This window comes from Balaenoptera ricei, chromosome 9, assembly GCF_028023285.1.
Source record: "Balaenoptera ricei isolate mBalRic1 chromosome 9, mBalRic1.hap2, whole genome shotgun sequence".
NCBI lineage: Eukaryota > Metazoa > Chordata > Mammalia > Artiodactyla > Balaenopteridae > Balaenoptera > Balaenoptera ricei.
In genome coordinates this window covers 6,663,486-6,688,164 of record NC_082647.1, presented here as the reverse complement: position 1 = coordinate 6,688,164, position 24,679 = coordinate 6,663,486, and the positions used below count along the sequence as shown (strand labels likewise).

The window sequence follows — 24,679 nt, the reverse complement described above, 5'->3', positions numbered from 1 at the left end:
CAGCAAACAAAAGTCCAGGACCAGATGGCTTCACAGAATTCTATCAAACATTTAGAGAAGAGCTAACACCTAGCTTTCTCAAACACTTCCAAAAAATTGCTGAGGGAGGAACACTCCCAAGCTCATTCTACAAGGCCACCATCACCCTGATACCAAAAGCAGACAAAGATATCACAAAAAAAGAAAAATACAGGCCAATATCACTGATGAACCTTGACACAAAAATCCTCAACAAAATACTAGCAAACCAAATCCAACAACAAATTAAAAGGATCATACACCATGATCAAGTGGGAATTATTTCAGGGATGCAAGGATCCTTCAATTTATGCAAATTAATCAATGTGATACACCATATTAACAAATTAAAGAATAAAAACCATATGATCGTCTCAATAGATGCAGAAGAAGCTTTTGACAAAATTCAACATCCATTTATGACAAAAACTCTCCAGAAAGTGGGCATACAGGGAACCTACCTCAACATAATAAAGGCCATATATGACAAACCCACAGCAAACATCTTTCTCAATGGTGAAAAACTGAAAGCATTTCCTCTAAGATCAGGAACAAGACAAGGATGCCCACCCTCACCACTTTTATTCAACATAGTTTTTGAAGTCCTAGCCACAGCAATCAGAGAAGAAAAAGAAATAAAAGGAATATGAATTGGAAAAGAAATAAAACTGTCACTGTTTGCTGATGACATGATACTATACATAGAAAATCTTAAAGATGGCACCAGCAAACTACTAGAGCTAATCAATGAATTTGGTAAAGTTGCAGGATACAAAATTAATACACAGAAATCTCTTGCATTCCTATACACTAACAGCAAAATATCAGAAAAACAAATGAAAGATACAATCCCATTTACCATTGCAACAAAAAGAATAAAATACCTAAGAATAGGCAAAGACCTGTACTAATGAGGCAAAAGTCCTGTACTCAGAAAACTATAAGATACTGATGAAAGAAATCAAAGATGACACAAACAGATGGAGAGATATACCATGTTCTTGGATTGGAAGAATCGATATTGTGAAAATGACTATACTACCCAAAGCAATCTACAGATTCAATGCAATCCCTATCAAATTACCAAGGGCATTTTTCACAGAATTAGAACAAAAAACTTTTACAATTTGTATGGAAACACAAAAGACCCCAAATAGCCAACACAATCTTGAGAAAGAAAAACAGAGCTGGAGGAGTCAGGCTCCCTGACTTCAGATTATACTACAAAGCTACAGTAATCAGAACAGTATGGTACTGGCACAAAAAAAGAAATATAGATCAATGGAACAGGATAGAAAGCCCAGGGATAAACCCACACACCTATGGTCAACTAATCTATGAAAAAGGAGGCAGGAATATACAACAGAGAAAAGACAGTCTCTTCAATAAGTGGTGCTGGGAAAACTGGACAGCTACATGTGAAAGAATGAAATTAGAACACTCCCTAACACCCCACTTGCTGCAACTAGAGAAAGCCCATGTGCAGCAATGAAGACCCAACAGAGCCAAAAATAAATATATAAAATAAATAAATTTGTTTTAAAAATCTATAAACAATAAGTGCTGGAGAGGGTGTGGAGAAAAGGGAACCCTCTTACACTGTTGGTGGGAATGTAAATTGATACAGCCACTATGGAGAACAGTATGGAGTTTCCTTAAAAAACTAAATATAGATCTACCATATGACCCAGCAATCCCACTCCTGGGCATATTCCCAGAGAAAACCATAATTCAAAAAGATACATGCACCCCAATGTTCATTGCAGCACTATTTACAATAGTCAGGACATGGAAGCAACCTAAATGTCCCTCAAAGATGAATGGATAAAGAGGATTTGGTACATATATACTATAGAATATTACTCAGCCATTAAAAGGAGCAAAATTATGACACTTGCAGAGAGGTGTAGAGACCTAGAGACTGTCATACAGACTGAAGTAAGTCAGAAAGAAAAACAAATATCATATAATATCACTTATATGTGGAATCTAGAAAAATGATACAGATGAACTTATCTGCAAATCAGAAATAGAGACACAGATGTAAAGAACAGACATGGATACCAGGGGGAAAGGGAGGTGGGATGAACCGGGAGATTGGGATTGACATATATACACTAATGTGTATAAAATAGGTAACTGATGAGAATCTACTGCATAACACAGGGAACTCTACTCAATGCTCTGTGATGACCTAAATGGGAAGGAAACCTAAACAAAGAGGAGATATATGTATACGTATAGCTGATTCACTTTGCTGTACAGCAGTAACTAACACAACATTGTAAAGCAACTATACTCCAATAAAAACTAATTAAAAAAAAAGAACGTCCAGTATATGTGAAGTGATAGTGATATAACATTCTCTGAAGTTAGGATGTGAGAAGTTAAAGGTGCATTATTATAAATTGTGGAGCAACCATTAAGTAAATAAAATGAGGTATAGTTAATAAAGCAATAGCGGGAAAAAAAATGAAAATTTAAAAATTCACCAGAAAAAAAGCAATAGATGGGACAAATAGGAACAAATAGCAAGATGATGAATTTAAACACAACCATATCAATAATCATATCAGTTATAAATTATCTGAATTCTTCAAGTATATGACAGTTGGGATAAAAAAACAAGTCCTACCTGCATGCTGTCTAAAGGAAATCCAACCCTAAATATAAAGACACAGATAGGTTAAAGTAGAGGGTTGAAAAAGATATATCATGCATAGATTAAGCATATGAAACCTACAGTGGCTATAATATCAGACAACGTGGTTTCAGAACAATACCATTCTGTATCAGAGATAAAGGCGTACCCTTCATCATGGAAAATAGGTTAATTCATCAACAAGACACAATAATGCTGAGCACGATGTTCCTCATAAGTAACTGAGCTTCAAAAAACTCCAGAGAACTTCAAAATTCAAGAAGTAAAAACTGACAGAAATAAATGGAAAAATAGACAAATCCACAGTTAGAGTTTGAGATTTCAACACTCTTTTATCAATAATGTTTATTATTTCCTTTTTTTCCTTAAGATTGAGCACAGACAAGGGAAGAGAAATTGTGTTTCATAATTCAGATTTCTTCCCATGAAACTCTGACTTGTGGTTTCGTTTCCCCATTTCCCATAATCTTATCCTTCAGCGGGTGGGGTGGGGTTGAAGAGGTGCATGAAGGAACAGAAGGATGATGAATTCAAACACTTAGATTATGGTTCCAGATCCTGCACAGCGGGTGGCTTGGTATATGCCATCTAAGATTTCTGGGCCTCAGTTTCCTCTTTTTTCAAAAAAAGATAGCTTTCTCTCTTCTGCCTGAAAGTAAAGCCACATCCCCTGAGATCACTATGAGAAGACAGAGGTGGATGCTGTTCACGGTGCCTCAGAAATATGACCCGTGGTGTTTGCAGTGTTCTGTGAAGCCGATTCTTGGCATAGCCTAGATGTGTACCTCCGACCAGGCAGCTGCTCTCAGAATTTTCACCAACATTAGTTGCAGCTGATAATGCCCATAGGGCTAGCTATGCTGTAAATGGTGGGCAGAGGCTGGTGAGAAGAGACTGATTTTGCTCATTCTTGATCAAAGTCACCTGCACTCAAAGTAGAAAAGGAATCGGTGAGTGGTGGGACCAGGAGACAGATGTAGGGTAGAGAAAATCTTATCCTCTCTTCTCTTCAACAGCAAAGGAGATTGGCTTCAGCAACAGGTAGAAAAAAGGGGAGGGGCTTCCCTGGTGGGGCAGTGGTTGAGAATCTGCCTGCCCATGCAGGGGACATGGGTTCGAGCCCTGGTCTGGGAGGATCCCACATGCCACGGAGCAACTAGGCCCGTGAGCCACAACTACTGAGCCTGCGTGTCTGGAGCCTGTGCTCCGCAACAAGAGAGGCCGTGATAGTGAGAGGCCCGTGCACCGCGATGAAGAGTGGACCCTGCTTGCCACAACTAGAGAAAGCCCTCGCACAGAAACGAAGACCCAACACAGCCAAAAATAAATTAATTAATTAATTAAATAAAATAAGGTACTGCTTACTTTAAAAAAAAAAAAAAAAGGGGGGGGAAATGGCCATTTACCCCTTACTTTCCCATCCTTCACTGACAGTGTCATGAGTGTTTTCCAAGCCCAGAAAAGTCCCTTTTCAGACTTAGAGTTTGACGTTGTGGGGCCATCAGCAAGGTCTTTTCTCAGGTTCTGATGATCCGTTAGGGAGTCATGATGCTGTTGATAGGGCAGTGAAGAAGACACTTCTGTTATCGTTTTCTAGCTTGATTCCACTGTGGTCAGAGAACCACAGTGGTTTTAAGTTTGTTGGGTTTTGTTTCATAGCGCAGAATATGGTCTATCTTGGTGCACGTTCCATGTGCACTTGAAAAGAGTGCAGTAGAGTATTCTCTAAATATCCGTTCGATCCTGTTGATTGGTGGTGTCATTGAACTCTTCTATATCCTTGCTCATTTTCTATGTAGTTGTTCTAATCAATTGTTGAGAGAGAGAGGAGTGGGAAGTCTCTAACGGTAATTCTGGATTTGTCTGTTTCTCCTTTCAGTTCTGTCAGTTTCTGCTTCACAAATTTTGCATCTCTATTTTTTGGGAGTACACATTTAGGATTGCTTTGTCTTCTTGGTGGATTGACATTTTTTATCACTATATAATGTCTCTCTGTATCTAGTAATTTTCTTTGATCTAAATTCTATTTTATTTGATATTAATTTAGCCATTTCTTCTTTCCTCTGCATGATTAATATTTGCAGGATTTACCTTTTTCCATCCTTTTATTTTCAACCTGTTTCTACCATAATATTTGAAATGATTTTCTTGTAAGCAATTGGATCATGTATTTTAATATACTCTGCCAATCTCTGCTTTTAATTGGTGTATTTAGAGCTCTTACGCTTAATATAATTATTGAGATGTTAGGGCATAAGTCTGCCATTTTCCTTTGTTTTTTTTCCTTTGTTCTGTTTTTCATTTCTCTATTACCCCTGTTACATTCCTGTGGGTTACTCAATTTTTAGAATTCTATTTTGATTTATAGATAGTGTTTTTAAAATTTACCTTTCTGTATAACTTTTAAAATGGCTGTTTTAGGGATTGTAATATGTGTATATAACTTATCACCATCCACCAGTATTATTATTTTACCAGTTGGAGAGAAGTATACAGACTTTACTTCCCCTTACATCCCTTTAACTTCCCCTGTTTACAATATAATTTTCTAAAATTTATTTCCTCTACATAAATTTAGAACCACATCAGTCAGTGTTATAATATTTTCTTCAACCATCGAACGTAATTTAGAAAGCTCAAGAGGAGAAGGACAGTCTACTTACCCATATTTTTGCTACTTTCTTCCTTCCTGGTACTTTTATTCTTTCCTTTCTGTTTCAGAACTCCTGTTGGTCATTCTTTTAGAGTAAATCTGCTGGAGGCAAATTCCATTAAGTAACATTCCTTCATCTGAGAATGCCTTGATTGTCCTTTCATTCTTGAAGGATATTTTCTCTGGATATAGAATTCTGGGTTGACAGCACTTTTTTTTTCAACACTTGAAAAATATTGTGTCCCTTCCTTCTGACCTCCATGATTTCTGATGAAAAGTCTGGAGGCAGAGCATGATGTTCCTCTCAAGAGTCTGCCACTTCTGTCTCCCTTGTCTAAAGAATAGCAGGATCTAGGCACCTCACTCCCTATCCAACTATGTATTTAGGGTTAGGGAATAAAAGTCTCCTGGTGTTTCTGAGTTTGTCCTTGCATATCAGCTACTTCATAATCACCCTTCGCTTGAATGTCACTCAGCTCTACAGTGAACCTCAGCTTGATTTGGTTTTGGTCAGCAGCTGACCTCCAGGATCAATGTCCTCCCTAGGTCATTACTGCCACCACCATGCCATCCTCAGAGGAAACTGATGTGAGGGCAGCCTGCATTCCCCTTCACTGCTCTGCTTCCCCACACCTATGTAAGATCTGACATTTCATCTCCCTGAATGGCAGCAACATGTAATTATTGTGTGTTGACCAAGGCTAACTAGAGAGAATCACAACATGGAAAACATATTCGTTTCCCAGGACTGCTGTAATAAAATACCACAAACGAAGTGGCTTATAATTAACAGAAATTTATTCTCTCACTGTTCTGGAGGCCAGAAGTCCAAAATAAAGGTGTTGGCAGGGCCATGCTCCTTTTGAAGGCTGTAGAGGAAGATCCTTCATTGCCTCTTCTAGCTTCTAGTGACCCCAGGCAGCATTACTCCAACTTCTGCCTCTGTTTTCACATGACTGTCTTCCCGATGCATGTCCAATTTCCCTCTTCCAATAAGGATACCAGTTGTATGGATTAAGGCTCATCCTAATGGCCTTACCTTAACAATCAAATCTACAAAGATCTTATTTCCAAATAAGGTAAGATTCATAGGGTTAGGGTTTCAACATCTTTTTGCCCCTAATTCAAGCCATAAGAGGGGAGAAAGGCTTAAAAAGTGAAGCTGAATATAAATATTAATAGAGTACAAGGAACTAAAACTAAAACCCTCTTAAGGACACTCTCATGAGCCCACTCTCGTTTCTGGACATTTCATATAAATATTATCATATCTTTATGTGATCTTTTTCCTGGCTTCTTTCACTTAGCATAATGCTTTCAAGGCTCATTCACATTGTAGCATGTAACTGCACTCCATTCCTTTTTATGTACATTTGGGTTGTTTCCACTTTTTTTTTGACTATTATGAACAATGCTGCTTTACCAGTTATGTAGAATTTTTTGTATGAACATGTGTTGTCAGTCTTCTTGGATATACACCTAGGAAGTGGAATTACTGTATCATATGGTAATCTATGTTTAACTTTTTGAGGAAGTGCCAAACTGTTTTCCACAGCAGCTGTGCCATTTTACATGCTCACCAGCAGTGTATAAGGGTTAAATTTATCCACATACTCATCGGTATTTGTTATTTTTTCTTTTTAAAAAAATTATAACCATCCCAGTGCGTATGAAGTGGTATCTCATTTGGTTTTGATTTATATTTCCCTAATGACTCATGATGTTCATCATCTTTTCATGTGTTAATTGGCCATTTGTGTGAAATTTGTTTTCAAATCTTTTGCCAATTTAAAAATTGGGTTGTCTTTTTATTATGGAATTGTAAGAGTTCGTTATATATATTATATTATATATTCTGGATATTAAATCTGTATCAGATATATGTTGGCAAATATTTTCTCCCATTCCATGGGTTGTCTTTTCACTTTTTTGATAGTGTTCTCTGATGGAGAAAATGTTCTAAATTTTGATTAAATGTAATTTATCTGTTTTTCTTTGGTGCTTTTGGTGTCATATATTAGAAACTATTGCCTAATCCATGGTCATGGAGATTTACACTTGGGTTTAAGAGTTTTATAGTTTTAACTCTTACATTTAGGTCTTTGATCCATTTTGAGTTAATAGTTTTATATTGTGCAAGATAAGTATCAAAATTCATTAGTTTGCTTGTGAATATCCAGTTTTCCCAGCACTATATGTTGTTTTTATCCATTAATCTGTTTCAGATATTCTTCATGGCATTCTTTATCCTTTTGTGTATATCCTGCATATATACAGACAGCCCGCAACACACTGCCTGCAGATACACTCTCTTCCCCTGTGTGTACTGGCTGACAGCCTTAGCAGGGTGTGGGTTGAACTAGGCGATTGCCTGCCCTCTGGGATCCCTGGCATGTTCCTCCCCATATGCCCATCAACTCAATCACAGTCACTTAGGAACTCCCTGGGCTTCATTCTTCCCCAAAGCAAGAGCAAGAATCAAATGTTTCTCATTATTTGGGTCATGGATTGAAACTTTCCATTGCTCACACTGGGCACTTTGTCATTCTATTTTCATTCTTTTTCCACATTCATTTTCACCAGTGACCATCCCTTTTCTCTGTGGAGTGACAATGGCAGGATTTTTCTCTGTTTGTTCATTCCAAGAGTATATTGAAAAGTGAACAAGACCAAAATCAAGATCCTCTATCAGGACCTCTGCTGAGATCTGCACACAACCCCTTAAACCAAAATGACCTTTCTGGCTGAGGAAATTTCAAGCCTCAGCATTTGGCACTGGTGTTCCTGTTAACGTTTGCAATGGTGTCCATGTAGGGGTTGTGGGCCCCGATTTCCAGGATGTGCTCAGCTGTTGCAGATTATTTTCCCTTTTTACATGTCTCTTTAGTGATCTGAGGTCATCAGTAACCTGAGAATCTCTGGCTGTGAAGGCAATGGGCAGAGGATACTGTAGGGGAGAGATCTGGAATTTCATAGCTGTATCAGAGATGAGCTTGTGTTGGTGTGTGAAGACGGTGGTGTCGGGGACAAAGCAAGTGTGGGTGAAGAGAGAAGGAGGCACAGTTAGGACTGACCACACAGGCTAACCTGTCTCACTTACCTGCACCAGAGAGCTGATTCTGCCAGATACTCATGGGACAGAGATGACTCTCTACCCCACCATCATGTCACCAGTTCTCAGCCCACAAAGACCTGTCTGCCTTTTATTTTGAGATTCATATAAAAGAAAAATCACCAAACTGCTTAAAATTTTTAATTTATCTCTGAATTGAAAAATCATATCCTTGCTTACCCTGTGAGTGTGTAAGCCAGGGAGAAAACTCCTCCTTGGAAGGAGACTTTCTGCAGGACCTCAATGGCCCCTAGGGAATCAAGTCTCCAGGGATAGTCTCCTTGCACTTGCAGAAGCATCTGCATTCAAGCTGCTGAGGTACAGAGGGGCAGGCGTGCACCAATGTCTTCTCTCATTATGATCACACACCTGAGTGTGTGTGGGTGCAAGGTTTTTGTACGTGGGGTCAGGAATGAGAGAGTTGGATCTTTGCTCAGTGGGCATATAAAAAGGCAGATGAACAAACATCTACAAATATTGATTTCATTTAACACAATGTGATTGTCCAGTACATTTATTTCTTTCATTCGGTTCAATTCAAGCAAATGAGTATGTACTCAGACTCTGCTCTGTGGTGGTTCTAACCTTGGTCCTGCCGGGAGTCCAGGGGGTGAGAGGGCAAAGGCTCCTCATCTGCTTTCAGGGGTGAAGACAGTTCAATGACAGGAGAGAGTCAAAGGCAGTCTGAGGTCAGTAGAAAATAGGCAAAACTAACTGTGGTTGTTTGGCTTTGGGAAAGGGGGAGCTCATAGGAAGGTTTCAGGTGGGAGATGGGACCTGGCAGGACTCTGAAATTGGTAGAATAGGCGAGGTGAGGGAGGAAAGGAGAGATGTGGGCCCTGAAGGTTCAGAGCACCGAGGATGAAGGTAATTATCAGTGGATGGGTCAAAGTGTTATTTACAGTCTGTCAGGACTGATCTCACCAAAGGCGTCAGGCTGGTGCCTGGAGATCTGCATGTATAGCAGGACCAGGGCGCCCAGCAGGGTGCACACGCCCAGCTTACACCAGGTCCCCGGCGCCTTGGGCCACCGCCACAGCCAGGCCAGCGGCCAGCGCTCCCGCCGCCTCTGCGCGCAGACGGCCACTCGCTCCGCCACCCTGCGCAGCCTCTCCGCGGGGTCCGCGCCGCCCAGGGCCTGCGCCAGGCTGTACACGTCGTTGGTGTAGGCGGCGCCGCCGTGGTCCCTCACCAGCTCCTGCACCAGCCCCATCAGCGCCATCACCTGCGCCTCTCGCTTCCCGCTGGCGGCTCGGTTGTCGAAGGCGCAGAATCGGTCCCCGCACTCGGCCACCAGCTCCCTGAGCGCGCGGTTCCCGGTGTCGCGCACGTAATGCTGCAGCGAGCCCCCGGCCAGGTCCTCCTCGCGGGTGAAGACCACGATGGTGCGCGTCACGATGCCGTCCCCGAAGAGCGCCTTCACCCCCCTCCAGGCCTGCTGGTCCTGGGCCGTGAAGCGGCCCAGCTGGGTCACCAGGAGCAGGGCGTGGGGCCCCGGCGCCGAGAGCAGGTAGCAGCGGCCTCTCTCCTCGCAGCCCGGGTCTGTCTGGGAGACTTCGGAGCTGAAAAGGTCTGGGGTGTCAATGATTTCCACCACCCACTTGGCCCACCTGCAGCTGCCCGCGGCGCAGGTCCGGGTCACCGACGTCGCCCCGAGCCTGGAGAGGAAGCGCTTCTGGCCCAGGATGCTGTTTCCCGTGGCGCTCTTCCCAGTCCCTGACCTCCCAGCCAGGAGGAGCCGCAGCCTGGGCTCCTGCAGGGCAGACTCGTCGGCTTCTGCACCTGTGAGCACCAATGATGTGTAAGCTCCCGAACCTGAAAGCACACATCCTGGTGCCCGGGTCCCCTGGACGCCTTTGGACAAAGGAGAACAGAGTGCTTCGACTTTTGCTTTTCGGACCAGCCCTTTACTGAGTGCCCTGGTCGGAGATTTGTGAGCTCTGGGGGGTCTCTACCCGTCTGTTTCTTCCCTCTTTGGCGTCACGCATGCACCTGTAGGTGCTCCAGCACCTGGTGAACGTTTCTGTAGAGGACACCCCTGTATAATACAGGCCATTACTTCGTGTGACATGACCTGTCATCCACACTGCGCAGAGCTGCTCCCTATTTGACAGCTTCAGTGGCCTCTGCCATACATTCCCAGATACGCTGCCACTGAAGAAAGGCAGGAGGGGCCGTGGGCCTGGCCGTGAGGGCTGCCTGGTGTCCCACAGCCTGGGTTTGAATCACAGCCCGACCCCTGCCAGCCTTGTAACCCTGGGAAGCTGCTTAACCTAAGTGCTAAACCTCTTCTGCACAAATGGGATCAATAATGTAGCGCTGTCCTCATAGGGCTGCTGGGAGGATAAGATGAGACCATCTCTTCTTCCCTCCCTCTTGCCCTCCTCTTCCTCTCCTCTCTCTTAAACCTGCTGCCTAATAAGATACCTGGTTAACCCTCCATCCTTGTTCCCTAACACCTTCTACCTGGTGAATCATGTTCCCTCTAGTATACAGTTGGATTCCCTCTACATCCCCTTCTGTGGAGATCAGAGGAGGTTTATTCATTTTACCTTGGGGACAGAGGTGCAGGTTAGTCAAAGAACTCAATATCTCACAGCAGGTCAGGGGCAGAGATCTAGGTCAAATGCCAGTCCCAGGGCTCTTTGCTGTTTCATCCCAGCATCGAGAAACCTCTGGGGCTTCTCCCTGTTCAGTGTTGAGATAGCCCGTCCCCCTTACTACCCAGAGCTCATACCTGGGGGCAAACACGCATTGTGAGGCATGTTCTTACCATAGGTGTTTTCTTCATCTCTTGCTGTCTTCTGTCCTCTCATGATTCCCTGAAAGTGTCCCCAACACAATTTATTTAGTCTTTCATTCGTTCACTCATTCATTCATTCATAGGTAAAACTACCTACTATGTGTCAGGCAAAGTCCAAAGAGCTGGTGACCCCACAGTTAAAATGTCATAGTTCCTGCCCTCTCCGAGCATCAGAATTTAGGGAAGACAGTGGAAGAGCTTGGTCTGTGGTTGGGACGATACTGTGAGAACACTTGGTGAGCTTGTGCTGTCTTTTCAGGGCCTCGAAATGCACAGAGCGGAGGGGAGATGACAACACTTATTCTATGTCAATGAGTAAGCTTCTGATGTTCATTTTCCCAGGTAATTCTATGTCAGTGACGTAGGTTGTAGAAAATAAGTTTTCCCTGGAGATTCAGCAGCTAGGGGTGGGGTGGGGGGCTTTGGAAACCCCTGAGAACAAGAAAGTTTGCTCACTGACTTAGGACCTACCTTAGTGTTGTTGGCCTGGGAAACAAGAAGAAAATTGGAATTTTGTTTTTGGAAATCAGAAAACAGACATCTTTCCCAAGCTGCTCTGGAGAGCTCCTGACTCTGTGCTCAGAAAACCACAAGATTTGGCTCGTCCTATTATGTCTAGGAGGTGGGATCCAGAAGGGGGAGGAGGGAGACCCTGAGCTCACCTGCCCCCATGAACACATCCAAGCTACAACTATGTATAGAGAAACTCTCCCTGAGAATGACCTGAAGACTAGCAAAATGGCTCTTCTACGATCAAGGCTGTAAAGAAAGAACCACATGGAGTCTGGTACAGGGGGAGGAGAAGCAATCTAGTTGGGACCTGAATCCCTAGTGGGGACCTAGAAGTGGAGGGGGCTATCCCAGGCTTGGGGATCCTCCCTGGGGGGTGGGGGGTTTGAGCCACATATTAGGCACCGCAGGCCTGGGCTTGACACTGGGTAGATGAGCCCCCTTAGCTGGTTTGAAAATCAGTAGGGCTCGCTGGAGGGCTGTAAGACACTGAGACTCTGGTCTTGCAGAGCACAGACATGCTTGCTCGCAGCCCCAGTGCAGAGGCAGTACACTGAAGACTGCCTGGTGCTCCGGCCAGCCTGCCGGGACTGCCCCAGAGCACCTCCCAGCCCTCTCCAGGCTCCCATTCAAGCCCCTACTGCTCCAGCACTGCCCCCAACAAAGGCCGAGGCCGCCATTGCCAGTGGGCATGTGTGCACCCGGGAAGGAGCAGAGAGGGCTCCGGAGTGCGGCTCCAACCCCTCTGGCTCTCTATCCTGCCTCTAACCAAGGGGTACACACTGCGGAAAAAGTAGAAGCAGCTCAGAAGTGCAGCCCCAAGCTCTCAGGCCCTGGCCATGCCCCCAACCAAGGTGAAGACTGTCATCACATCTGGGGGAAGCCCAACTCCCTTAGGACTCCTGCCCAGCCCCTTGGTCCTTGACTCCTCCCACAATAGGCTAACAACTAGCCCTGAGCCGAGGAGAAGCCCTGGCTGGCACCTGGCTTTGGCTCTAGCCCTCTGGCTCCAGCCTTGCTTCCCACCAAGGCGGTGGCCGCTAGCACACTGTGGGAGAAGAAGCAGTCCCCGCTCACTTCACGTCCAGCTCTCCCACCAAAGCCACTGGTGACAGGCACACTGCAAAGGGTAGCTCCCCACAAGGACATGCCTTTGAGACCTGGACAGGTAACCGTTTCACCTAATTTCATAGAGACAAACAGAGAAAGTCAAACAACATGAGAAAACAAAGGGATATGTTTTAAATGAAAGAACAAGATAAAACCCCAGGAAAAAAAGCCCTAATGAAACAGAGATAATAATTTACCTGCTAAAGAGTCCAAAGCAATAGTAATAAAAATGCTAACTGAACTTGGGTAAACAACAGATGAACACAGTGGGAACTTCAGCAGAGAATTAGAAAATACAAAAACCAGTCAGAGCTGAAGAATACGATAACTGAAATGAAAACTTCGCTAGAAGGAATTAAGAGCCGATTAGGCGACGTAGAAGAACACATAAGACAGACTAGTGGAAATCATCCAATCAGTACAGCAAAAACAAAAACACATTTAAAAAAATGAAGCTAGTTTATGGGACCTCTGGGACAAAGTCAAGTGTGCTAACATTCACATGATAGAGGTCCCAGAAAGAGAAGAGAGAGAAAGGGGTAGAAAATGTATTTGGTGAAATTGTAATTGAAAACTTTCCTAACCTGAAAAGGGAAACAGATATCCAGGCACAGGAAGCACGGAGCACCCCTGTCAGAATGGCTGCCATCAGAAAACAAGAAACAACCGGTGATGACGAGGATGTGGAGAAAGGGGACCCTAGTACACTGATAGCAGGAATGTCAATTGGTACAGCCACGGTGGAAAACAGTATGAAGGTTCCTCAAAAAATTAAAAATAGAACTACCATATGATCCAGCAATTCATTCCTGGGTATATACCCAAAGAAAATGAAAACACTAATTCAAAAAGATGTGTGCACACCAATGTTCATAGCAGCATTATTCATAATAACCAAGATATGGAAGCAACCTAAGGGTCCATCAACAGATGAATGAAGAAGATGTCATATATATACAGATAGATAGATAGATATAATGGAATATTACTCATAAAAAAAGGATAAAAAAGAATGAAATCTTTCCATCTGCAACAACACAGATGGACCTGGAGGGTATTATGCTTAGTGAAATAAGTCAGACAGAGAAAGACAAATGCTGTATGTTTCCACTTATATGTGGAATTTTAAAAATAAAGCAAACAGACGAATGTAACAAAACAGAAACAGACTCACTAATACAGAGAATAAACTAGTGGTTACCTGTGGGGAGAGGGGCGGGGGAAGGGGCAAGATGGGGAAGGGGATTAAGAGGTACAAACTACTAGGTATGAAATAACTAAGATACACCACTGTAACGCACAGCACAGGGAATATAGTTAATATTTTATATTAACTTTATATGGAGCATAATCTATAAAAATGTAGAATCACTATGTTGTATACCGAAAGTAATATAATATTGTAAGCCAGTTATACTTCAGTAAAAAATAAGTAAATAAATAAGTCTAAATATGATCTGTGTGCTGGAGAGACGGGGATACTCTCCTCTAACTCCTGATGTCCTTGCCCTCAAACCTGAGGCTTTTTGAAGTAAAATACCCACTCAAACATTATTTAATACAATTAAACATTCTGTGGTCAAGTTTGCCTGATCACACAAGCGCCTGAGCACGAGAGCACAGTCTCTCCTCCGTCTACTCCAGCCTCATTTCCACCTAATCCCCTCCCCAGTCAGCCCCTCCACAGACAGCAGATTTCAGGGCCTTTTCCAAGCCACCTCGTGCGTTCATTCCTAGGACCATTCATCCCACCACACATTTCTGCCTGAGTCCTGTCCTGTGCTTCAACGTCCATTTCAAGTTCTACCTCTTCATGTCGCCCACCTGGTTCCTACAGGTAACTGTGTTCTCCCCCTCCTGGCACCAACAACGAAGCAAAAGCAAAGGGAGAGGTTGGCTGAATAACCTGTCTCTGGCCAAAGGACTCAGATGGCAGGTTTGCCTAGAACTCAAACCAAAGCTGTCGGTGTTTCTGCAGTAACTCTCCTGCCGCTGCCCCCGGTTACACCCCGCCCAAAGCTTTCTGTAAAGTTTACCCCAGGGGTAAATCACATAATGTGATTAGTTATTTTGTGTCTAGAAATCAACAAACTCCCTTAATTGACACCGGAGCAGTCCACAGAGCCGAGTTTGGGGTGGGTAGCAGATGTTCAAGTGATCATGTAGAGCAAGGGGTGAGGACCAAGTTCATAACCTTAGCTGTCTCTTGCACTGTTGTGGGTAGTGCTAAGGAGAGTGGAGGTTTTTAGGAGGGTTCAGCTCAGATATATACAGAATTTTCACTTTGTAACTTGTTCTGAGGTTAGCTTCCCTTATGTGTCCCCAGGAATATCTTTTGCATTTGCTGCATATGCATTTGGGGAGTGTTCATTGCCTTCTGCAGTAGTCCTAGCAAATACCTTTCTTATTTGTTAATAAGGGAGTAGGGAAGGAGAGAGAATTTAGTCCCAAAGAAGAGTGTGTGCACTCCAGAGCAGGAGAAGATGCTTAGCGGTTCTTCTGAACTTACTGTATTTGACACCCAGAGCATCCTTACAAACCTCGGCACGTGGAGTTACTGTCTCTAGAGCCTGCTCTCCTTTCTCGTACTCACTAGAATGCAGCCGCTCACTCAGCCAGCTTCGCCCAGGCAGAGCTCTTTCTGATCCCCACAGGTCCTGTTCCGGGCTGGCTCCTTTTCCCTTGTGCTCACCGTTCCTGCAGAACTGGTCACAGGCTCTAACGCTGGCTCCAAGAAGCTCCTGACCTACCAACCTGCCCTTGGACTGTGGGTGCAGTGGGCCGTTTCCTCCCCACACATGGAGGAAGTCTCTGTGCCTCTCAGACCTCAGAGCTCAGGAAGCTCAGGGAGGGAGGGCCCAGTGGTGATGACTTAAAGAGACAGAAACATTGGCCAGTGAGGTGGTGGGTATGCAATGTTGTCACTGCGAATCCCACTCCCTGCTTTGGGCTATGGTACTGTTTTCCAGAGGTTCCTGTGACACCAGCATCTTGTCCCTGGCAGGGTCTATAACCTCAGTGGGGAAGAGCATTTTAGGTTTCTGAAGCCTCGTTTTGTTTCTGACCTTTGACCAACAATCTTATCTCCAGTTGTCTTTTGCTTTTTAGGCATTTTTTTTTTTTTTTAAATAAAATGGTCTCTTGAGGGTCTCCTTCCCGAGGACAGGAATTTGAGAGGAATTTCTTTTTTTTTTTAATTTCTTTTTTAAAAAATTTATTTATTATTTATTTATTATTTTATTATTTTTGGCTGTGTTGGGTCTTCGTTTCTGTGCGAGGGCTTTCTCTAGTTGCGGCAAGCGGGGGCCACTCTTCATCGCGGTGCGCGGGGCTCTCACTATCGCGGCCTCGCGGAGCACAGGCTCCAGACGTACAGGCTCAGTAGTTGTGACTCACGGGCCTAGTTGCTCTGCGGCATGTGGGATCTTCCCAGACCAGGGCTCAAACCCGTGTCCCCTGCATTGGCAGGCAGATTCTCAACCACTGCGCCACCAGGGAAGCCCAAGAGAGGAATTTCTGAATGAACCTCAGAGTGGACAACGCCACCAAAGTGGTCCTACCTGCCAGGAACAACACACGCAAAGTCTCATCATTCTGAAAGAAAAGGAGAGCTTTTCCAGCTATTAAAAATAGGACAGCAGGTAGAAGACAGAAAATTTTTATACAGGGCTTAACCTAGCCATCTCTGTTGGTACCTCCAACTCAAGTGACTGTTTCTCCTTTTAGGAGGGTCATGAGAAAGGTGAGTAAAATAGCCAATCATTGTGTGGAGAGAAGTATTTTGGTGACACAGGCCCTGGACCTGGTTACATCATTAACAACCCATGTGATCTTGCCTAACTCACTTCAACTTTCTGGAGTTGACTTTCCACGTATGTAGTGAGGGGATTAACTTCATCTGAAGCTAATGGGCTGGGGTCTGATGTTCATCCATTCTTGCCAGCTCTTTAGTGAAGAACCCAACTCCCACTGAACTCCACCTGGTCTCCCCCCCACTCTGCCCCCTCCCCATATCCTCCAGCTTTATTGAGATATAATTGACATATAACATTGTATGTGTTTAAAGTGCATGATGTATTGATTTGATACAATTTTATATTTCAAAATGATTACTGCGATAACATTAGCTAACACCTGCATCACAACACATAATTACCATTTCTTTTTGGTGGTGAGAACATTTAAGATCTACTCGCTTAGCAATTCTCAAGTAGATAATACAGAATTACACTATAATCACTGTGCTGTGCATTGGATCCCCAGACCTACTCATCTTCTACGTGGAAGTTTGTACTCTTTGACCAACATCTCCCCATTTCTCCCATTTCCCAGCCCCTGGTAATCACGATTCTACTCTCAACTTCTATGAATTTGGCTTTTTAAAATTCCACATAAAAAAGTGATATCATACAGTATTTGTCATTCTCTGACTGCTTGGGCTATTTGAAATATTTTGTGTTTCCATACAAATTTTAGGATTGATTTTTCTGTTTCTGAAAAACACCATTGGAATTTTGATAGGAACTGCATTGAATCTGTAGATACCTTTGGGTAGTATGGACATTTTAACAATATTAATTCTTTCAATCCATGAGCATGGAATACATTTTCATTTATTTGTGTCTTTTAATTTCTTTTATCAGTGTCATAATTTTCATGTACAGGTCTTTGACCTCCTTTCTTAAATTTATTCCTAGGTGTTTTATTCTTTCTGATGCTATTGTAAATGGGATTATTTTCTTAATTTATCTTTCTGATAAATCATTATTAGTGTTTAGAAATGCAACTGATTTTTGTATATGATTTTGTATCCCACAACTTCATTGAATTTGCCTATTACTTATCACATTTTTTGAGTGGAGTCTTTAAAATTTTCTATATATAAGATCATGTCATCTGAAAATAGAGACAATTTTACTTCTTCCTTTCTGATTTAGATGTCTTTTATTTCTTTCTCTTGCCTAATTGCTCTGCATGGGACTTCCAGTACTATATTGAATAGAAGTGGTGAGAGTGGGCATTCTTGTATTTTTCCTGATCTTATAGGAAAAGCTTCTAGCTTTTCACTGTTGATTATGATAGCTCTGGGCTTATTGTATATGACCTTTATTATTAGAGGTTTGTTACCTTTGTACCAGTTTGCTGAGAGATTTTATCATGAAAAGATGTTGAATTTTGTCAAATGCTTTTTCTGTATCTATTGAGATGATCATATGGGGGTTTTTTTGGTTTTTTTTTTTTAACATCTTTATTGGAGTATAATTGCTTTACAATGGTGTGTTAGTTTCTGCTTTATAACAAAGTGAATCAGTTATACATATACATATGTCCCCATATCTCTTCCCTCTTGCGTCTCCCTCCCTCCCACCCTCCCTATCCCACCCCTCTAGGTGGTCACAAAGCACCTAGCTGATCTCCCTATGCTATGCGGCTGCTTCCCACTAGCTATCTATTTTACGTTTGGTAGTGTATATATGTCCATGCCACTCTCTCACTTTGTCACAGCTTACCCTTCCCCCTCCCCATATCCTCAAGTCCATTCTCTAGTAGGTCTGTGTCTTTATTCCCGTCTTGCCCCTAGGTTCTTCATGACCTTTTTTTTTTTTTTCTTAGATTCCATATATATGTGTTAGCATACTGTATTTGTTTTTCTCTTTCTGACTTACTTCACTCTGTATGACCAACTCTAGGTCCCTCCACCTCACTACAAATAACTCAATTTCGTTTCTTTTTATGACTGAGTAATATTCCATTGTATATATGTGCCACATCTTCTTTATCCATTCATCTGTTGATGGACACTAGGTTGCTTCCATGTCCTGGCTATTGTAAATAGAGCTGCAATGAACATTTTGGTACATGACTCTTTTTGAATTATGGTTTTCTCAGGGTATATGCCCAGTAGTGGGATTGCTGGGTCGTATGGTAGTTCTATTTTTAGTTTTTTAAGGAACCTCCATACTGTTCTCCATAGTGGCTGTATCAATTTACATTCCCACCAACAGTGCAAGAGTGTTCCCTTTTCTCTACACCCTCTCCAGCATTTATTGTTTCTAGATTTTTTATTTATTTTTTTATTTTATTTTATTTTTTTTTAAACATCTTTATTAAAGTATAATTGCCTTACAATGGTGTGTTAGCTTCTGCTTTATAACAAAGTGAATCAGTTATACATATACAATATGTTCCCATTTCTCTTCCCTCTTGCATCTCCCTCTAGATTTTTGGATGATGGCCATTCTGACCGGTGTGAGATGATATCTCATTGTAGTTTTGATTTGCATTTCTCTAATGATTAGTGATGTTGAGCATTCTTTCATGTGTTTGTTGGCAATCTGTATATCTTCTTTGGAGAAATGTTTATTTAGGTCTTCTGCCCATTTTTGGATTGGGTTGTTTGTTTTTTTTGATATTGAGCTGCATGAGCTGCTTGTAAATTTTGGAGGTTAATCCTTTGTCAGTTGCTTCATTTACAAATATTTTCTCCCATTCTGAGGGTTGTTTTTTGGTTTTGTTTATGGTTTCCTTTGCTGTGCAAAAGCTTTTAAGTTTCATCAGGTCCCATTTGTTTATTTTTGTTTTTATTTCCATTTCTGTAGGAGGTGGGTCAAAAAGGATCTTGCTGTGATTTATGTCATAGAGTGTTCTGCCTATGTTTTCCTCTAAGAGTTTTATAGTGTCTGGCCTTACATTTAGGTCTTTAATCCATTTTGAGTTTATTTTTGTGTATGGTGTTAGGGAGTGTTCTAATTTCATACTTTTACATGTACCTGTCCAGTTTTCCCAGCACCACTTATTGAAGAGGCTGTCTTTTCTCCACTGTATATTCTTGCCTCCTTTATCAAAGATAAGGTGACCATATGTGCGTGGGTTTATCCCTGGGCTTTCTATCCTGTTCCGATCATATGGTTTTTATTCTCCATTTTGTTAATGTGGTGTGTCACATTGATTGATTTGTGGATGTTGAACCATCTTTGCATCCCTCTTCACCTCGTTTTTGAACAGTGTCTTTTCTTACCTAATTGCTCTAGTTAGAACCTCTGGTACCAAGTTGAAATGAAGTGACAAGAGCAGATATCCTTGTCTTATATCTAATCTTAGCAGGAAAGCTTTCAGTGTCCCATTATTAAGTATGGTACTAGCTGTAGAATTTTCACAGATGTCTTTTACAAGGTTGTTGAATTTTCTTTCTCTTCATAGTTTGTTGAGTGCTTTTACTATGAACCCGTGTTCAATTTTCTCAAACGCTTTTTCTAAATCTACTGAAATGATCATTTTTTCCTTATACTATTGATATGGCTTACTACATTAATTGATCTTAAACCAATATTGAATTTCTGGGATAAATTCCACTTGTTCATGGTGAACACGCCTTTTTATATATTGCTGGATTCTCTTTGCTTGTATTTTGTTGGGATTTTTGCATCTATATTCATAAGACATATTGGTATATAGTTTCTTTTACTGTGATGTCTTTTTCCGGTTTGATATCAGTATAATACTGGCATCATGGAGTGAGTTGAGGAGTGTTCGTCCTCTTCTATTTTTTTGGAAGAGATTGTGAAGAATTGGTATTAATTCTTCCTAGATGTTTGGTAGAGTTAATCAGTAAAGCCATTTGGGCCTGGGTGTTTTGTTTGTTTGTTTGTTTGTTTTAAATTTATTTATTTATTTATTTACTTATTTACTTTTTGGCTGTGTTGGGTCTTCGTTTCTGTGCGACGGCTTTCTCTAGTTGCGGCGAGCAGGGGCCACTCTTCATTGCGGTGCACGGGCCTCTCACTATCGCGGCCTCTCTTGTTGCAGAGGACAGGCTCCAGACATGCAGGCTCAGTAGTTGTGGCTCACGGGCCCAGTTGCTCCGCGGCATGTGGGCTCTTCCCAGACCAGGGCTCGAACCCGTGTCCCCTGCATTGGCAGGCAGATTCTCAACCACTGCGCCACCAGGGAAGCCCTGTTTGTTTGTTTTTTGTAGTAATATTTTTTATTAGTAATTGAATCTTTTTATGTGTTATAGGTCTATTCAGGCCTTCTATTTCTTCTTGATTCAGTTGTGATAGCTTATGAATTTGTCCATTTATCTAAGTTACCTAATCTGGGGGGCATAAAATTGTTCATAATATTTCCTTGTAATTGTTTTATTTCTGTAAGCTCAGTACCAGTGTTTCCTCTTTCATTCAGGATTTTAGTAATTTAATTTTCCTCCATATTTTTTTGGCCAGACTACCTAGAGATTTGTCAATTTGTTGATCTTTTCAAAGAAGCAAGTTTTGGAGTCCTGTGCCAGCTGCAGTCCCGTCCCAGCTGCCGCGCCTGTTGCCGCGCTACGCCCGCCGCCGGCTCCGAGCTGCTGCGCCTGACGTCGCCGCCCGCCGCACGGGGAGCTGCAGTACTTGGGGCAGATCGAGCACATCCTCCGCTGCGGCTTTCGGAAGGATGACCGCCCGGGCACCGGCACCCTGTCGGTGTTCGGCATGCAGGCACGCTACAGCCTGAGAGATGAATTTCCTCTGCTGACAACCAAACGTGTTTTCTGCAAGGGTGTTTCGGAGGAGTTGCTGTGGTTTATCAAGGGATCCACAAACGCTAAGGAGCTGTCTTCCAAGGGAGTGAAAATCTGGGATGCCAATGGGTCCCGAGACTTCTTGGACAGCCTGGGATTCTCCACCAGAGCAGAAGGGGATTTAGGCCCAGTTTATGGCTTTCAGTGGAGGGATTTTGGGGCCGAATACAAAGATATGGATTCAGATTATTCAGATCAAGGAGTAGATCAACTGCAAAAAGTGATTGACACAATCAAAACCAACCCTGACGACAGAAGAATCATCCTGTGTGCTTAGAATCCAAAAGATCTCCCTCTCATGGCCCTACCCCCGTGCCACGCCCTTTGCCAGTTCTACGTGGTGAACTGTGAGCTGTCCTGCCAGCTGTACCAGAGGTCAGGAGACATGGGCCTGGGTGTGCCCTTCAACATCGCCAGCTACGCCCTGCTACATGATCGCACACATCACGGGCCTGAAGCCAGGTGACTTTGTACACACTTTGGGAGATGCACACATTTACCTGAATCACATTGAGCCGCTGAAAATTCAGCTTCAGCGAGAACCAAGGCCTTTCCCCAAGCTCAGAATCCTTCGAAAAGTTGAGAAAATTGATGACTTCAAGGCTGAAGACTTTCAGATTGAAGGCTACAATCCTCATCCGACTATTAAAATGGAAATGGCTGTTTAGAGTGCTTTTGAAGGAGTTGTTTGAAGGGTATTTACACCTAGGTGAAAGTTCATTTTGCTCTAAAGGAGAAGGAACTAGGTCAAAACCTGTTGGTGATCTATCAATCAGTTATTCATTAACTTTTAAGGATGTTGCCACTGGCAAATAGAACTGTGCTGGTTCTCTTAGTAATAAAAGACCTGGAGTTAGGGTAACTCACTGAGGATGTATGTAAATGTAGAGATTGTGAATAAAGACAGGAAAGAGAAAATTTATATACTCTTAATTCAAACTTCATAATGTTTTTATGAAAATGGTCAGTGAATTTCAAGAATTATGTATAACTATTGCCCCAAATTAGAGCAAGCTGGATAACACCATTAGTCATGATAATGCCTAGTGTGGTTATGAACGTATAAAGTTATATTTGTTTTATAAAAAAAAAAAAAAAAAGAATCAAGTTTTGGTTTTGTTGATTTTCTATATTGTTTTATATTGTTTTTATATTCTCTAGTTCATTAATTTCCACTCTAACTTTTATTATATCCCTCTTCTGGCTGCTTTACATTTAGTTTGTTCTTAATTTCTTACTGCTTTATTATGAAATATTAGATTATTGTTTTGAGATCTTCTTTGTTTAATGTAGGTATTTCCAACTATAAAATTTCCTCTAAGCATTGTTTTAGCTCTGTAAATTTTGCTATGTTGTCTCTTCATTTTCATTCATCTCAAAGTATTTATAATGTCCCATTTGATTTTTTCTTTGCCTCATTGGTTATTTAAGATAGTGTTGTTTAATATCCACATATTACTGAATTTCTCAATTTTTTTATTGATTTCTAATTTTACTCCATTTTGGTTGGAGAACACACTATGTATGATTTAAAGCCTCTTAAATTTATTGAGGCTTGTTTTATGGCCTTGTAAATGATCTATTTAGGAGAATATTCCTTGTGCACTTGAAAAGAATGTGTATTCTGCTGTGGCTGGGTGGAGTATCTTGTGTTAGATCTAGTTGATTTATAGTGTTGGCCATATCTTCTATTTCTTTCTTGACTTTCTGATTAGTTGATCTATGCATTATTCTTAGTCAGGTATTGGACTCTACAGCTATTACTGTTGAATAGTCTATTTTGCCTTGATTGCTGTCATTTTCTGCTTCATGTGTTTCAGGGTTCAGTTGCTAAGTTCATATGTTTATAATTGTTATATTTTCAAATTCATTGATTCTTTCTACTGTCAGTTCAAATCTGTCATTAAGCCCTTGTGGTAAATTTTAAAATTTCAGTCCTACTTTTGAACTTCAGAATTTCTATTTTGTTCTTTTATAAAAAATAATTTCTATCTCTTTATTGACATTCTCTATTTGATGAGATATTGTCATCATAGCTTCCTTTATTTCTGTAAGTGTGATTCCTTCAGCTCTTTAAATATATGTATAATTGCTGCTTTGAAGCTCTGTCTTCAAATCCAACATCTGGGCCCTCTCACAGGCAATTCTTGTTGCCTGACTTTTTCCAGTACATGGATCATACTTTTCTGTTTCTTTGTATGTCTTGTCGTTTTTGTTAAAAAACTGGGCATTTTAGGTAATATAGTGTAGCAACTCTGGATATTGATTCACCTCCTGCTTTTCTGGGGCTTGATTTGCTGTTGTTCCCTATTTGTTTAGTGACTCAGCTAGACTCTTCTGGTGAAGACTATTTCCCCCGCAGTGTGGAATCTCTGATGTTGCTCCTCAGAGGGTACAGACTTTGGCATTCACACAGTCACCTGGGATGAAAAGTTTTGGCAATGCTCTCTCTGAATGTCTGTTTCCCTAATCTCTTTGCTAATCTGTGTGTCTCTGTTGGTATTACACCCAGCTGTTAGGCTTACTAACTGCCATTTGATTGCACTCTAGTTTTTGACGAGGTTCATGAGCATAAATTGCTACACAGTCTGGTCTAATTAAATTTGGTTTCCTTTGCAGGGGTAGTTTTCATGGCCAGTTTTTCAGGTTTTCTCTGGCCCTAGAAGGACTCTTCTTACCTCTCTATTTTTCTGGTTCTTGCTGGTAAAAATGTTGGCCTATGGTTTCTCTTATGACTCTCACAGTGTTACCAGTCTCCTTTAAATTGCTTACCATTAAAATCTTTATCGTTTTCAAAAATACCCTTTTACTTGAACTTCCTACACTCTATTTCAAATAATTGCTTCCTTTGGGGAGGGCTTTAGAGTTTTCTGTTATTATGAACTTCTTTTCATCCTGAACAAAATCTTTGAGCCACAGCTCCGAACCCAGAGCAGGGGATGGTAGCCTCTGGACTTCTCAACTTGCCTCTCCTAGCATGAAACCTCTATCTTAAGAGGGAGCTGCAGTGTGGGGAGTTGTGGCCTGTCATGCCGAGGGTAGAGTGTCTGCCCTATGAATAGAGGAGCAATAGGGTACTGCTGGCTGCACTCACCAGAACTTTCGTCTCTGCAGCTCAGTGTTGGAGGGGATGGGAAATGTTGCCAGCCTGGCCCTGTTGGTACTATACTATATTCTTGCTGGGTAGCTGAGGGGAGAGGGGGCCCCATCATCTTGGCTACCCCTGCCTAGAATGGAGTTTCCTTCAA

At 42.0% G+C, this 24,679-nt stretch overlaps 2 protein-coding genes across 4 annotated transcripts; one reads left to right on the top strand and one right to left on the bottom strand.

Moving 5' to 3' along the window:
- Nucleotides 1-8,943: 8,943 nt before the first annotated feature.
- LOC132371356 (GTPase IMAP family member 1-like) lies at nt 8,944-15,653 on the bottom strand. Of its 3 annotated transcripts, none has more exons than XM_059932591.1 (3): nt 15,409-15,653; nt 11,219-11,267; nt 8,944-10,227 (listed from the first exon to the last, which is right to left on the bottom strand). In XM_059932591.1, the coding sequence occupies exons 2-3, from the start codon at nt 11,259-11,261 to the stop codon at nt 9,344-9,346; spliced, it is 927 nt and encodes a 308-aa protein (XP_059788574.1). In that variant the 5' UTR covers nt 11,262-11,267; nt 15,409-15,653; the 3' UTR covers nt 8,944-9,343. The 3 variants fall into 3 exon arrangements, with proteins under 3 accessions (XP_059788574.1, XP_059788572.1, XP_059788573.1); XM_059932589.1 differs by having other exon boundaries at nt 8,944-10,299; nt 15,462-15,653; XM_059932590.1 differs by having other exon boundaries at nt 15,462-15,653.
- Nucleotides 15,654-21,228: 5,575 nt separating this feature from the next.
- On the top strand, nt 21,229-22,121 carry LOC132372209 (thymidylate synthase-like; the record flags this gene model as incomplete). Its single annotated transcript, XM_059934380.1, is given in 2 exon segments — nt 21,229-21,857; nt 21,859-22,121. Coding segments are annotated over 2 exon segments (870 nt in total), but the record flags the coding sequence as incomplete, so codon positions are not given.
- Nucleotides 22,122-24,679: the final 2,558 nt, after the last annotated feature.

Excerpts from the sequence above, each read along its gene's own strand:
- LOC132371356 (XM_059932589.1), bottom strand. The coding sequence starts at position 11,261 with ATGAGAGGACAGAAGACAGCAAGAGATGAAGAAAACACCTATG. Across the intron at positions 10,300-11,218 it reads AGATGAAGAAAACACCTATG|GCGTCCAGGGGACCCGGGCA; the intron begins GTAAGAACATGC and ends CTTTGTCCAAAG.